Source organism: Cyprinus carpio, chromosome B24, assembly GCF_018340385.1.
Source record: "Cyprinus carpio isolate SPL01 chromosome B24, ASM1834038v1, whole genome shotgun sequence".
NCBI classification, from domain to species: Eukaryota; Metazoa; Chordata; class Actinopteri; order Cypriniformes; family Cyprinidae; genus Cyprinus; species Cyprinus carpio.
In genome coordinates this window covers 13,420,355-13,432,550 of record NC_056620.1, presented here as the reverse complement: position 1 = coordinate 13,432,550, position 12,196 = coordinate 13,420,355, and the positions used below count along the sequence as shown (strand labels likewise).

Below are 12,196 nucleotides of genomic sequence, written 5' to 3'. Positions count from 1 at the left end.
AAAGCAATAACCTTTTTTATCCTTTTATTCTGTTGTGGAAACATGCTTAATTAATAGCAGAATGTTCAAGTTGCTGCATAAGTAAATGATGAGAGAATTTTCTTTTTTGGCTACAGTATCCCTTTAAGGTTGGAATGTAACTTTAGAAGTTCTAGAATCATTATTAAAAAGCAGAGCTGATTGAACTGTCATAACATAGTAATTTTTTAAGCAATAAGACCCACAGTAATTCTCAGTATTCTGCATTGATAATTATGTTCATCTCTGTAACAAAGTCAGTTTGTAACCAGCTCAGTGTAGAGGCACTATAACAAACCTGCCTTAAGTGTGTAATGGAATAGAGCTGCCATGATCATGAATGTGTAGATTGATATTATGGTGGCATGATTGAAGTTAATGGTGATCTGAAGAGAGACCATCGCCAGGAGGACTTTTTTTGTATTTGGTAGAAATCCTCCAATAATGTTATGCCAGATGATGATTGTTCAAGCCTTTTTGTGGTTTTGCCACGGATCGAACTCTGTTGTTGGTGTTCTTTCAGTGTCGTATTGCACCTTATACTAAAACACTGAGGATTCATGTTTTTAAAGCCCCTGTTAATATATTTAAAAATATTTCATCTCATTTTCTTCTCAGTATATGTTTAAATATTAAAAACTTCCCCAAAGCATTTTCTAAGATGCATTATGGTCTTATCACAAGTTGAATTACCACAGAATTCCTTTTTTTACCTAATTTTTGTGTTCACTTTATTTAAATATTAAAACTGTGGTACAACACAAGTTTTGTTGAAAAAAAACATACTGCTGAAGGCTTTTTGTTATGCCAATTTTTTCTTGATTTCTCTTGCATGCTTTCTTTGTTAAAGTCTTATATTTTATGTGAAGTGAAATTGCACAGAGGTAAATAAACCTCCATCTCTGAAAATATGGTAGTAAGTAAAAGGCCATTGAAGAGCTGAATGATTTGATTTTGTGCATCTGAAAGAACATGTTTCTCTTGCAGGTTGTGAGGGAGAGTAAAAGGTGGAAGTCTTTAAAACTTCTTCATTTTTGTATTTTGCATACTTTACTAGCTTGTATTCCTAGTTTGCTGCTTATTGAGAAAGATTTGGGATGTTTGTGGCCTTCTTGTTTTTTATTTTTTAAATGTGTATATTTAAGTGATTTTGGAAAGAAATTAAGATTTATATTAAGAAGGATTTGTCTGTTATTTTAGTTTGTTCTGGTGTGTGCTATCCTTTGTAATAAATAAGAAGTGATAGCGAAAGATGATTTGCACTTCAAAGTTTGGGTAGTTTTTCTTCTTGTCTGTTTAAGATTTTAAAGAAACCACTCACAATCTTGAAAAGACATTTTAAAACCAAATACGAAAAAACATTTTTTCTAAACTAGTACCTAACATGTAATACTTAAACTTACCCATACTGTACTTTCAATGTATTAAACCAATCATGAGTGTGACTGTTCCTATACGAGTTAATTCTATATGTCTTAGTTAAGTTTGTGTACATGCAGTTGGCAGTCATGCTGGTTCTGTCAGCAGGATACTAAACAATACAAGGACTAGAGTCTAGCGGTGCTAATAAAATGAGGCTGTATTTTATGTCATTTATTGTACTGGGTAGTATTTATTGTCTGTAATAAAACAAAATAAAATAATAATTTCAATAGTGAGCTAAATGAAACATGACACCAAGCATTTGTGTTTGTTTTTACTTTCCTTTGGGAGGTTTCTTTCATTCAGAACAACAGAAATGTCAAATTAACAATACATTTTAAAAAGTACACGACACAAGATGCTATGTCCACAATAAAAAAAATTGTTCAGAAACCGCATTTCCACAGCCTTATTTTCATAATATCTGTGCATGTTCTCACTGTTCCAAATCATAAAGTGTGTTGAATATAAAATTGATCACTTTCAAGGAATGAGTTTGAAAACAGATGTTCTGTCCTCTTATGTTTCGTGCTGGTTCAGACTTGGTTTCACTTTGTCCCACACTATAATAACTGATTCGAAATCAGCAGAGAGTTTGTACTTCACTGGTGTAGTCTCAGATTTTAGTGAGCCGAAGAGTGTTAAGACAAACTCCCAGAACTGTTGCACTAGATGCATACTGAATCTCTCGCCCTCATCATACCTGTGAACAAACGTTAACCTATTTATGTACATTGAATTGTTATATATATAATCACATATATATGGTCAGATTCACAATATATCAGTATTATTTCAGTTCAGGAGAGATGTTGAGATTTTTTTTTAATTTATTGATTGATTTAATGACCCTCATTGCTCACCCGTGGATCCTCTGTAGTGAATGGGTGCCGTCAGAATGAGAGTTCAAACAGCTGATAAAAACCATCACAATAATCCACAAGTAATTCACAAAACATCACTTCTAGCCACAAGTCCATGATCCATAATAACATTTCATCCAGTAAAAAGTTACTTATAGTGTTTAGAAGTTTTTTAAGAGTTTAGATCTGATTTGGACTGTTTTTGCTTGTAAAAAGTGCTTGATCCATGCATATTTCTCTCCTGATTCAGATAATATTGCTTTTTGGATTTTAGCTGAAAGCTACATATTTGCATTTTTTAAGTTAAAAATGTCTTAACAATGGATTTGTTTCTTACAGTCGTGCAACTTTTCGCTTCACAAGATCTTAATTGATCGAATGGAGTGGTGTGGATCACTTGTGGATTATTGTGATGTTTATATTAGCTGTTTGGACATTTATTCTGACGGCACCCATTCACTCCAGAGGATCCATCGGTGAGCAAGCAATGTAATGCTAAAAGCAATGTTCCAAAGAATAAACAATATACATCTCGGATGGTCTGAGGGTAAGTACATTTTCAGAAAATATTTTTGGATGAACTATTACTTTAATTGATCAATTACTAAGTGGGTGCTTCCCTTTGCATAGTTCCACTTGGTGTAGTGAATGGACGCCTCACCTCCAGATGTCGTTCATCTCCTGTGGTATAAGATCATCGCCGTCCTCTTTGGGGAACATGCCAAATCCACCTGTAGCATAGAGGACTCCACCCACAGTGACCAAGCTAAGTGAACTGCGGTCCTGGGGAAACTCCACAAACTCTGACCACCTAGTGTTAAATAATTGTTTATTGCAAGCTAATTATAATTGGTTTGTCCCACAAGTAAATGCATACCATAAACCTGATAATGCTACAGGTTGTTTAGGATATACTGTATGTTGCCACACTTACTTGTTGGTTTTGATGTCATAGACCTCAGCGTTGCGTGTGAGGCCGATGTCAGTCACACCAGCTGCCACGTAGATCTTGTTTTTGTGAATTGTGACCCCAAAGAGTGAGCGTGCAGTAATTAATGGAGCCAGATCCTTCCACTGATGCTTTTTAGTGTCATACACACACACTCTATTCAAACACTCTCTACAAAATAAGACAAATATGTGTATAAATGTGAGATACAGTGACAGCCTTTTTTTACTGGCTGTAATATTGAATGCATATTCCAACACTAAATGTAGAAATAGCTTATTAAACATACTTGTTCTCTCCCTTTCCTCTGATTACATAGATCTTTTCATTATGAGACACTACTCCATGGCCATATACTGGGTAGGGAAGAGGATCTGACTTATTTAAGTACGCGGTGAAAATAAACAATTGGTGCAGAAACAATTTTCACTAGTCAAGAAATTGCTAGTAAATTTCACAAATAATTACAGAAGAAATGGCAAGTAAAGAGAGATTGAAATAGTATTTTCTTGTAAAATGTATTTCAATAATCTTGGAATACTTAAAAAAAAAAATCATTTTCATAGTGTATCTGTTGAAAGATTCAATAACCAAAAAGATAATTAATGTGGCATCGGTAAACATACTTATTGTCTGTCATAAACCATGACTGTGTCCAGAATGCATTCTACTTCGTTCATTTCTTTCCCTCCAATAACAAAGATGAAGTTTTCCGCCCCTCCCATGCTAAACAGGAAGCGGGGAGAGGGTATGGGGGGCATGCCCATCCAGTCTGATGTTGCAGGGTCAAACTGTCAGACGTAATGACACCATATCATCCACTGTGTTATATAGGACAGTCTACATGAGCATTTGCTGATAATTTAAAGGCAGGGTTGTTTCAGGTGATAACCTGCTAAGAACATATAGACAATGTTTTCTAATGGATACTTTTAGGTTATATTATTTTAGAACCATAATTAACCTTCCCGGAATGTTCTGAGAGGTTAGTGTCTGTTCTATTAAATTAAGTTCCAAACGTAGGTTTTTGGGAGGAGCCTAATCATTTGTTTCCTGCCGGTCCTCATTATGAGCCTAATAAGCAGCAGTTATTACGCCGTCCCAGCGACAATTATTCCGGCATCCCTCCACCTCCCCATATCCACCTCTATTTCTGTTATTCTCCCTTTATGTAGTACTACAATAAGGGAATTGAAATAGCAGCTCAAGCCAAGCCTCGGGTTCGAACCTCTGTTGAGGACAGCAAGCCAAGCTTGTTTACTAATAACTATTAAGACTGGATAGCCAGTCAAACTCGTGAAATGGTTCTATGTTATTGTAATCTTAAACACTGACTACATAAACTTTTTGAATACTTCAAATGAAAAATAAAGCATTACATTTAATATATTGTGTATAAAATACTGGGAAAACTAATAAAAAAAATTATTGATGACTCGTTCCGAAATACATACAAAAAATAAATGTCTTCCCTGTTCTTTCAGTTTCACAGACAATACGGTCCCCAAAAAGTCACCCCCAACAAATGCAAAACGTTCCCTTGACAGTACGCTATAGTTCAAGTTTGGTTATTTCTTTGTGAGCACAGATTATTAACATTCTAGAAACATTGATAAACTATGCTAAATATCCCTCCTCCTTTCCTTCCTTACCAGCACTCTTTTTGCTTTTGTTCTTCTTGACTTCAGGAAGCTTCCCAGCATGGGCGTCTTTGACCAGTTGCAGTTTCTTGGTGATCTCTGGGTTTGAGCTCAGCCATTCATGTTTCTCCACGTTTTTGGTGAAGTAGTTCTCAGGAACCAGACGTAATCTGACACAATCCAGCAGACCCGGTAGGTCCCCCAGCCTCTTCTCTTGGTCATGTCCAATCCACTTTTGCTCCGTTTTTACATTCAAAGTGTCTGATGCGATAATGGCTGCCAATGACTCCACTTGGAGTCAGCTGCAGGAATTCTTCATCCCGAGCAATTAACTGAAAGCGTTCACAAGCAAAGTTCCTCGCCAATATGGCCAGACAAGGACAATACAGCATCAGGCCTAGTTGAAAAATTGGCCAAACAGTTGCTCAAACTCAGCCTCTTTTGTAGGAATGAAACACATATGGTGAAAATCTGGAGCATGTTGGCCAGAGCGAGGGGATCTGGAGCGAAGATGTCTTGTACGTTTTGCTCTGTCACATTGATGTTTGAGGTGTAGAGGTACTTCAAGATCATCCCCATGACTCCAGGCTCCACATCCTCCAATCCAATCTCTTTCTATTTACTCTTCTCCACACCTGACTTAAAGAAAGCTCTGAAGTACGAGCTGGGACCAACCGGTGGCAAGGAAACTCCTTGTCTTTGATCTTCAACGCACAATCAACCATCATATCGCTCTCCAGAAGATCATATTGACCATCCTGCAGCAGGGTTTGCTGGTACATCCGTGGCTCCTCCATGGGATCTATGGGTAGAGCCATACTGATCATCCAGTATCCCTGAGGGTCACAATGAAGTCATTAGCTAGTCCAGCGGTCTCTGTACCAAACTTCTGTTACTGGCTGAAAAAGAAGAGGCAGGGCTGTATCAGTTCCGCTTTGCGTTCGGGACTTCAGGCTTCATCAGCTGTCCCAATACTTCAACCAAATTCCAACTGGGGACTATTTATAGGTCCTTCACAAATATATGGAATCTATACTTGTACATGTGAAACACAACCCCCTGCCCTGTGCAACAGCTGACACACTTCCCCATGCGAGACAGTAGTCAGAAGAAACACTGGCCTTCTGAATAAGATCACAAGCCACTACACAGTACATTTATGGGACTATGAGTCACCCTCTTTATTTTTTTAGACTATATATTATATTAATTAAAGTATTAATAAATTATATGAATGTATCTCTGAAGGAAACCAACTGCCTTCAGAAGAGTTTCTATGGCCTTTTCTATTCATCCTACCTCAGTGTTTATAAGCAGCCTGTTTTGTTCACAGCGGTTACCGGGGAAACAGCTCTATGCTGTTCAGTAAGCGCCACCTACTGGCAGAAAATGGATTTATATTTTCATTTAGCCTGTCTGCCGTTTTAGTCCAAACCAAAGCAAAAATCATTTATGCACTATTGTTAAATTTAACCGGTTGATAGAAAATAAGCTAGGTATCTAGAATTATTAACAGAGCAGATAAAATATCTATAATCATTTATCATTTTGATTCATACCCCTTTTTTTAGTCTGAAATTTGGGGTGTATAATTTTATCAAACTTTTTTTTTTTTTTTTTTCAAAACTTTGTTGATTGTAGTCACACAACCATTTTTTCTTTGGCCATTGGTGTTAATGCCATTATTTTAATGTTTCTGCTGTCATTTTATTTATTAAAAATTTAACTGTGTTGAGGGTGGGGGTTGTTAAAAATTGTTGAATAAATAGTTTCACTGGGAAAAATGTTCTGCACCACTGCTTTAAGTATTATACATGAAAAGTAACAAAAATACAAGGCCAACTTCTCAATTTTCCCTTTTTATTTCTAAGAAAAACTCACTAGTCACTAATTATATTGACAGTTCATTTACAGTCACAGGTTACCTTAATGGTTGAACAAACAGAAGAGAGTTTATGCCAGTTCATATAAATATCCTAGATTAAAAAGGTTTAATGACATCAACGATCTTGAATGTTCTCAGTCACATTTATGCTTTTAGTCACAGTTTAATTTAAGCAACCGAGTTGTCATGCAGGACGTGTGTCCCAGATGATCGATCTGTGTCAATTACAACTTTGCCATTCACTTATTTGCAGAAATTTTAACATGAATAAAGTTCCCCAAAAAAACAACATAAAAAAACAACTTGGCAAGTTGACAAAAAGACATACACATATAATCACTAATGAAGATTACTTTAATGCATATCACAAATTCAGAAAACAGTCTTTGTGATTGTTAGTAGTCCATTATATTTAAGTACATATTAGTTATATATATTATGTATAGATATGAACACTTGTATTTCATTTGAATTAAAACTGTTATAAAATTTGTAGTAATAAAATCCATCCTCTAGGTTTTTAACAACAAATCACATACTGAAACTCTTTTACACATGTAAAACTGCCACTAATTTAAAAAACAGCCAATAGGAGTAACGTCTGTAATGTTGAAAAAACTCTTTACTTACAGTACTGTCAATAAAACATTTTTGTCCATATTTCTAGATTATCATTGTCTGCAGAATTCATAAGAAGACACAAAATGTGTAAGTAAACCAGTCAGGTTTCATCAAAATGTAAGCATTATGTGTAATCTCTACTCTGCCTTTTGCTTGTTTGGGTCCACAGGCTGGGCAGCAGCAGCAGCGTCTGTCTGGGTGGTGCTGGGATCTTTGGGAGTGGGTGCAGAAGCGGGCGCTGGAGGGGGGATTGGGTCTGGATCATCAATCAAAGCCTGTCTTCTTTCCCTTTCCTTAATCAGCTGAATCAAGCAGTATGTGACGAACATCACAGTGATGGTAGTGAAAGGGAAACCTGAGAAACAATATACAGTTTAATATATATATATATATATATATATATATATATATATATATATAGATATATATATATATATATATATATATATATTATATATAATATTTTTTTTTAAATTGTAAAATAAAATAATTCAATAAAAAGTAAAAAAAAAAAAAAAAAAATACATATACAAATCAACTACATACAGCTTTACAATAACAATTACATAAACTCTTTTGGATTTTAAAATGCATTTAAATTGGTCAGATATCACCAGTAATTCACCTTTCAGTAACAGTCTCTTGGCAACTAGTTTAGCAAATTCAAGACTGTTCAGGGCCAGGACATTGTAAAGGACAATTGTCCAGAAGTTGAAGGTATTAAACACAGCCCTGATCCTGCGTGACATAGATTCTGATATCGCCATCTGTGGGTGGAAGGAAAGATTTCTAGATGAGATTATTGCTTATTTTACCAGCAATTTAACATTTAACCACTAGAGAGAGCTCCAGAGAAACTTTTAGCAGCAGTAATTTAACATTTAACCACTAGAGAGAGCTCTAGAGAAATTTTTAGCAGCAGCATTTTAACATTTAACCACTAGAGAGAGCTCTAGAGAAATTTTTAGCAGCAGCAATTTAACATTTAACCACTAGAGAGAGCTCTAGAGAAATTTTTAGCAGCAGCATTTTAACATTTAACCACTAGAGAGAGCTCTAGAGAATTTTTTTTAGCAGCAGTATTTTAACATTTAACCACTAGAGAGTGCACTGGAGCATTCATGTTACAATACATGAGTAGAAAATCCAGCAAATTATTGCTGGTCATCTTTCTTTTACTTACCTCAATAGAAATAAAAGGTTCCATGGTGAAGAACTGGGCAGTCCACAATTCAAAATTACGGCCAAAGCAGTTTAAGAAAGCCCAGATGAAAACCACCCAGCCTGGTCCGAGCCAGAGTGCTGCGATGCCAAACGTGCACAGAGAGGCTATCAGCTCATCCAAAACATTGTCATGCTTCCCACCGAGGTAGTTATAAACATACCTGTAAAGATGACAGCATTCTTTGTTAAAATGCTAGTGCTTGAAACAGCATTGTGTTGGTTAAAAGTCTAATAAAAGTAACCATGTCAGTCATACTTGCAGAGAAAATCATTTATTCCTCGATCAAAGTGTCTGTAAAAAAAAAAAATGTTAAGCATTGTCAATACTATTGAATTTGACTGATTACATCAAAATCTATTTTATTATAACTTTTAGAATAAAGAAACAAGAAAGCATAGAATGACAAATTGGCTCACTCACGTCTCAGAGAACACATAAAGCATTGTAATGCATTTTGGTGGTTTGGGAGGGTCCAGATGATCCAGTCTTGATATTGTGTTTATCACTCCAAACATCACCGCTGCTTTCACCCAATCATACACCAGATTCAAATAAGCCAATCCAACTGCATGGTCAGAGAAGAGAAAGACTATTGTAGTCTTTTGACACTGATTAACTAAAAAGTAAGTGAATACAAGTAAACACATACATACCAAGGGCCCAGTCTGAGATATTTTTAAGGAGCTTCATGTCACTAGGTATGGTCAGAATGTACATAAAGTGTAGGAGGACTGCCACTATCATAATAACCCCCAGGTGTAGCAGGCCCTGAAGGCAAATGTTCCACATCTCTCCATCCTTCCTTGTCAGGTTGGGGTTATTGGCCTGCCGGGATCAGAGGGCAATGCTATAAAATCACAATCCAATTATATAGAAAATAATCAAACCATAATTTCATTCAGTTCATTTAGTTACGAACCTGAATGTAGAACTTGTCGAAGGTCATGATGGGTCCAAAGTAAAAGAAGGGAAGGTAGAAGTTATACTTGAGAAGCTCCAGGATGCTGTAGTTTCCATCTTTCTTCTCACAGTTCTCCAAAGCGAAACTCATACAGCGCATGATGGTGAATCCACAGCCGCCGTAGAACAGAAGAGGACGCAGCTCAAAACTGCCAGTCACAAACCCTGCCTGAAAGATGAGCCATCACAAATAAACATAATCATAAATAGTTCCTTTTTACATTTTCAGAGTGTCAGATACATACCTGCCAGGAAATGAAGGGCTCCATTTTAAAAGTGGCCAGTGTAGTGAGTCCAGCAACGAAGCAGAGCCACCTGAGCTTGACCAGAGAGATGCTATAGAGCAGCACACAGTGAGAGAGGATGAGCGTGACGTAGGCCCAGCCCATACTGGTGAAAACCGCCAGCATACCATACACCATGAACACCAGAGATCTGTACTGTGGGATGAGAGAACATGAGAGAATGAGCATCTCAGGTAGGCCATATAGAGTCATACCTTTATTCATGAAGTCACGTATAATAAAGGTTTGCTTGGACATTCAAGAGGCACCTGCGGAGCCAGCAAGGAGCAGATCTTGGCAAAGATCACATGACCTGAGAGTGCAAAGATGACATGCTCTCGAAACGTAGAGAACCACATCATCCACTCAACATCAGCCGTATCCTACAAAGTGATGTGGATCAATCAGAGTCAATTACCACAATTTTAGATACAGTATATACTTAATGTGAAATTATACTGACAAAATCTCACCATTTTTCTGCCAGAGTAATACCATCCTGGCTGTACACTGGTCTTGAAGGTTTTTCTGTTGGAATTTGCTGGATATAAATAATTATGATACAATTAATGCTCTATTCCTTACTAAATATGCTCAAATATTCATTGACAGCAAGCTTCACAAACTAGGGTTCATGAGGAAATCTAATAATATGAAATGAAAAATGTAAAACAAATGTATATTTGTAATATAAACCAACAAAAAAATAAAGCACTTACTAAAAATATATATTTAAAAAGATGAAATATTTTATTTCTCTGTGACCATTCCACTGTGTGGTTGTTAAATGATTTAAATATTGGATTAAAATCTTCAATAAATATTTTAATTAATTAATAGATAAAAAACTGTATATTCAATGCAAATTTGGTAGCTTTTGTCACAAACCCATAATAATACCTCTTTCTCTTCTCTGTCACTCTGTTTCAGTCATTCATTCTTTGGTGTATTAATACTGACATATGATCCCTGCTGCGTACTTTGCATAGCTTTCTGAGGTTAGCGGATCACTGCTCTGTCTTTCTCCTCATACAATATACAGTAGTACTATTTTTGTGCTCTAATGCGATGTTTATGAGTGAGAAAGAGCTCAATAGGATGTAAAATGGTAAAAGCCTCAAAGAAACCACTCTAGAAACATTATCTGAAAAGTGACATCATTTTAGGGTCACATCAGAACAGTGTGCATGTGTTCATTTATACTTACAGCTGGATACATCAAATATCCATCTGGCAGCCCAGAGCATTGCTGTACACAGCACTACATTATAAAAGTAGAGCTCGTACCTCGGAAGAGCTGCTTTGACCCCCATTGTGTGCAGGACAACCTAAGAGAGTTTGAATGAATACAAATCTGGTGTCAAATTTGGTCATTGAAATATTTTCTGATCGATTAGGATCCTGCTAAAAATACAACTTGGTAATTGATGAACTACTATGGGATGAAAGCAATATTGTAGTGTTACTGTAGCTCAACTTGTAGAACATGGCGCTAGAAACACCAAGGTCATAGGTTTGCTTGCAAGGGAGCAAATAAAAAAAGAGAAAATGTATGCTGTAAATGTACTCTAAGCCTCGTTGGATAAAGAGTTACATTGCATTAAGAAAAATGGCACCAGTCATTACAATAGGAATCATATGTTAAACACTTTCTAACAAAAAAAGTAAATAGATGAACTGAAAACAATTTGATCTTTGTGGGCAGGGCAGAAGTTTCCAATGATTTGGATTGTGTGAGCGGGAAGCATCTACACTATGTGAGCTCTTGCTATTTTTAGCTGGGCTATTTTCTTCTTTCATTGTATTAAAGCATCACACTAAAATATAATTTTTAATTTTAAAATGATCTTTTTTAACCAGCAGATGATTCTTTTGTATCTCTTCTCAGGTGATTTAAAGGTATGTAGTCAAACACCAATCTGGTCTGCATTATTTAATGAGATTTGTTATTGAGAGAGGAACCATGCAGGTAAGTTACCAGCTTATTAGTTCAACTATTTTGATCAATATTTGATTTAAATATTAGTGGGTCATGCTGCCAAGCAGATTTTAGAAACAGCTGTTGTACTAACCTTGAGCACAGCAATGCCACCGTAACCCAAATACTGAAAGATCCACTTGAACTTTAAATACTGGCAATAATGTACAGAAAATATCAGGTAAGTAACAGTCTAATGCATCCTCTCTTTCTACAAAGTGTCAGTTGGGTGCACAAACTGCCTGTTGGGCAGTTGCGGAGAGTTAAAGGTGAATGCGAGATGTATTTATATTCATCTGAAGCAGCCCATAGGGGCGGTTCCATTGTGCCATGTTGTATCAATAGAAACAG

General features: G+C 36.2%; 1 protein-coding gene and 1 pseudogene across 1 annotated transcript; both read right to left on the bottom strand.

Moving 5' to 3' along the window:
* Positions 1-1,411: 1,411 nt before the first annotated feature.
* On the bottom strand, positions 1,412-5,922 carry LOC109049868 (annotated as a pseudogene).
* Positions 5,923-6,821: 899 nt separating this feature from the next.
* On the bottom strand, positions 6,822-12,196 carry hhatlb (hedgehog acyltransferase like, b). The gene is made up of 12 exons (XM_042752011.1): positions 11,940-12,196; positions 11,075-11,195; positions 10,341-10,408; positions 10,137-10,250; positions 9,829-10,023; positions 9,543-9,752; positions 9,277-9,448; positions 9,044-9,188; positions 8,879-8,914; positions 8,582-8,783; positions 8,024-8,165; positions 6,822-7,753 (listed from the first exon to the last, which is right to left on the bottom strand). Exons 2-12 carry the CDS (start codon positions 11,178-11,180, stop codon positions 7,536-7,538), a joined length of 1,608 nt encoding a protein of 535 aa, XP_042607945.1. The 5' UTR covers positions 11,181-11,195; positions 11,940-12,196; the 3' UTR covers positions 6,822-7,535.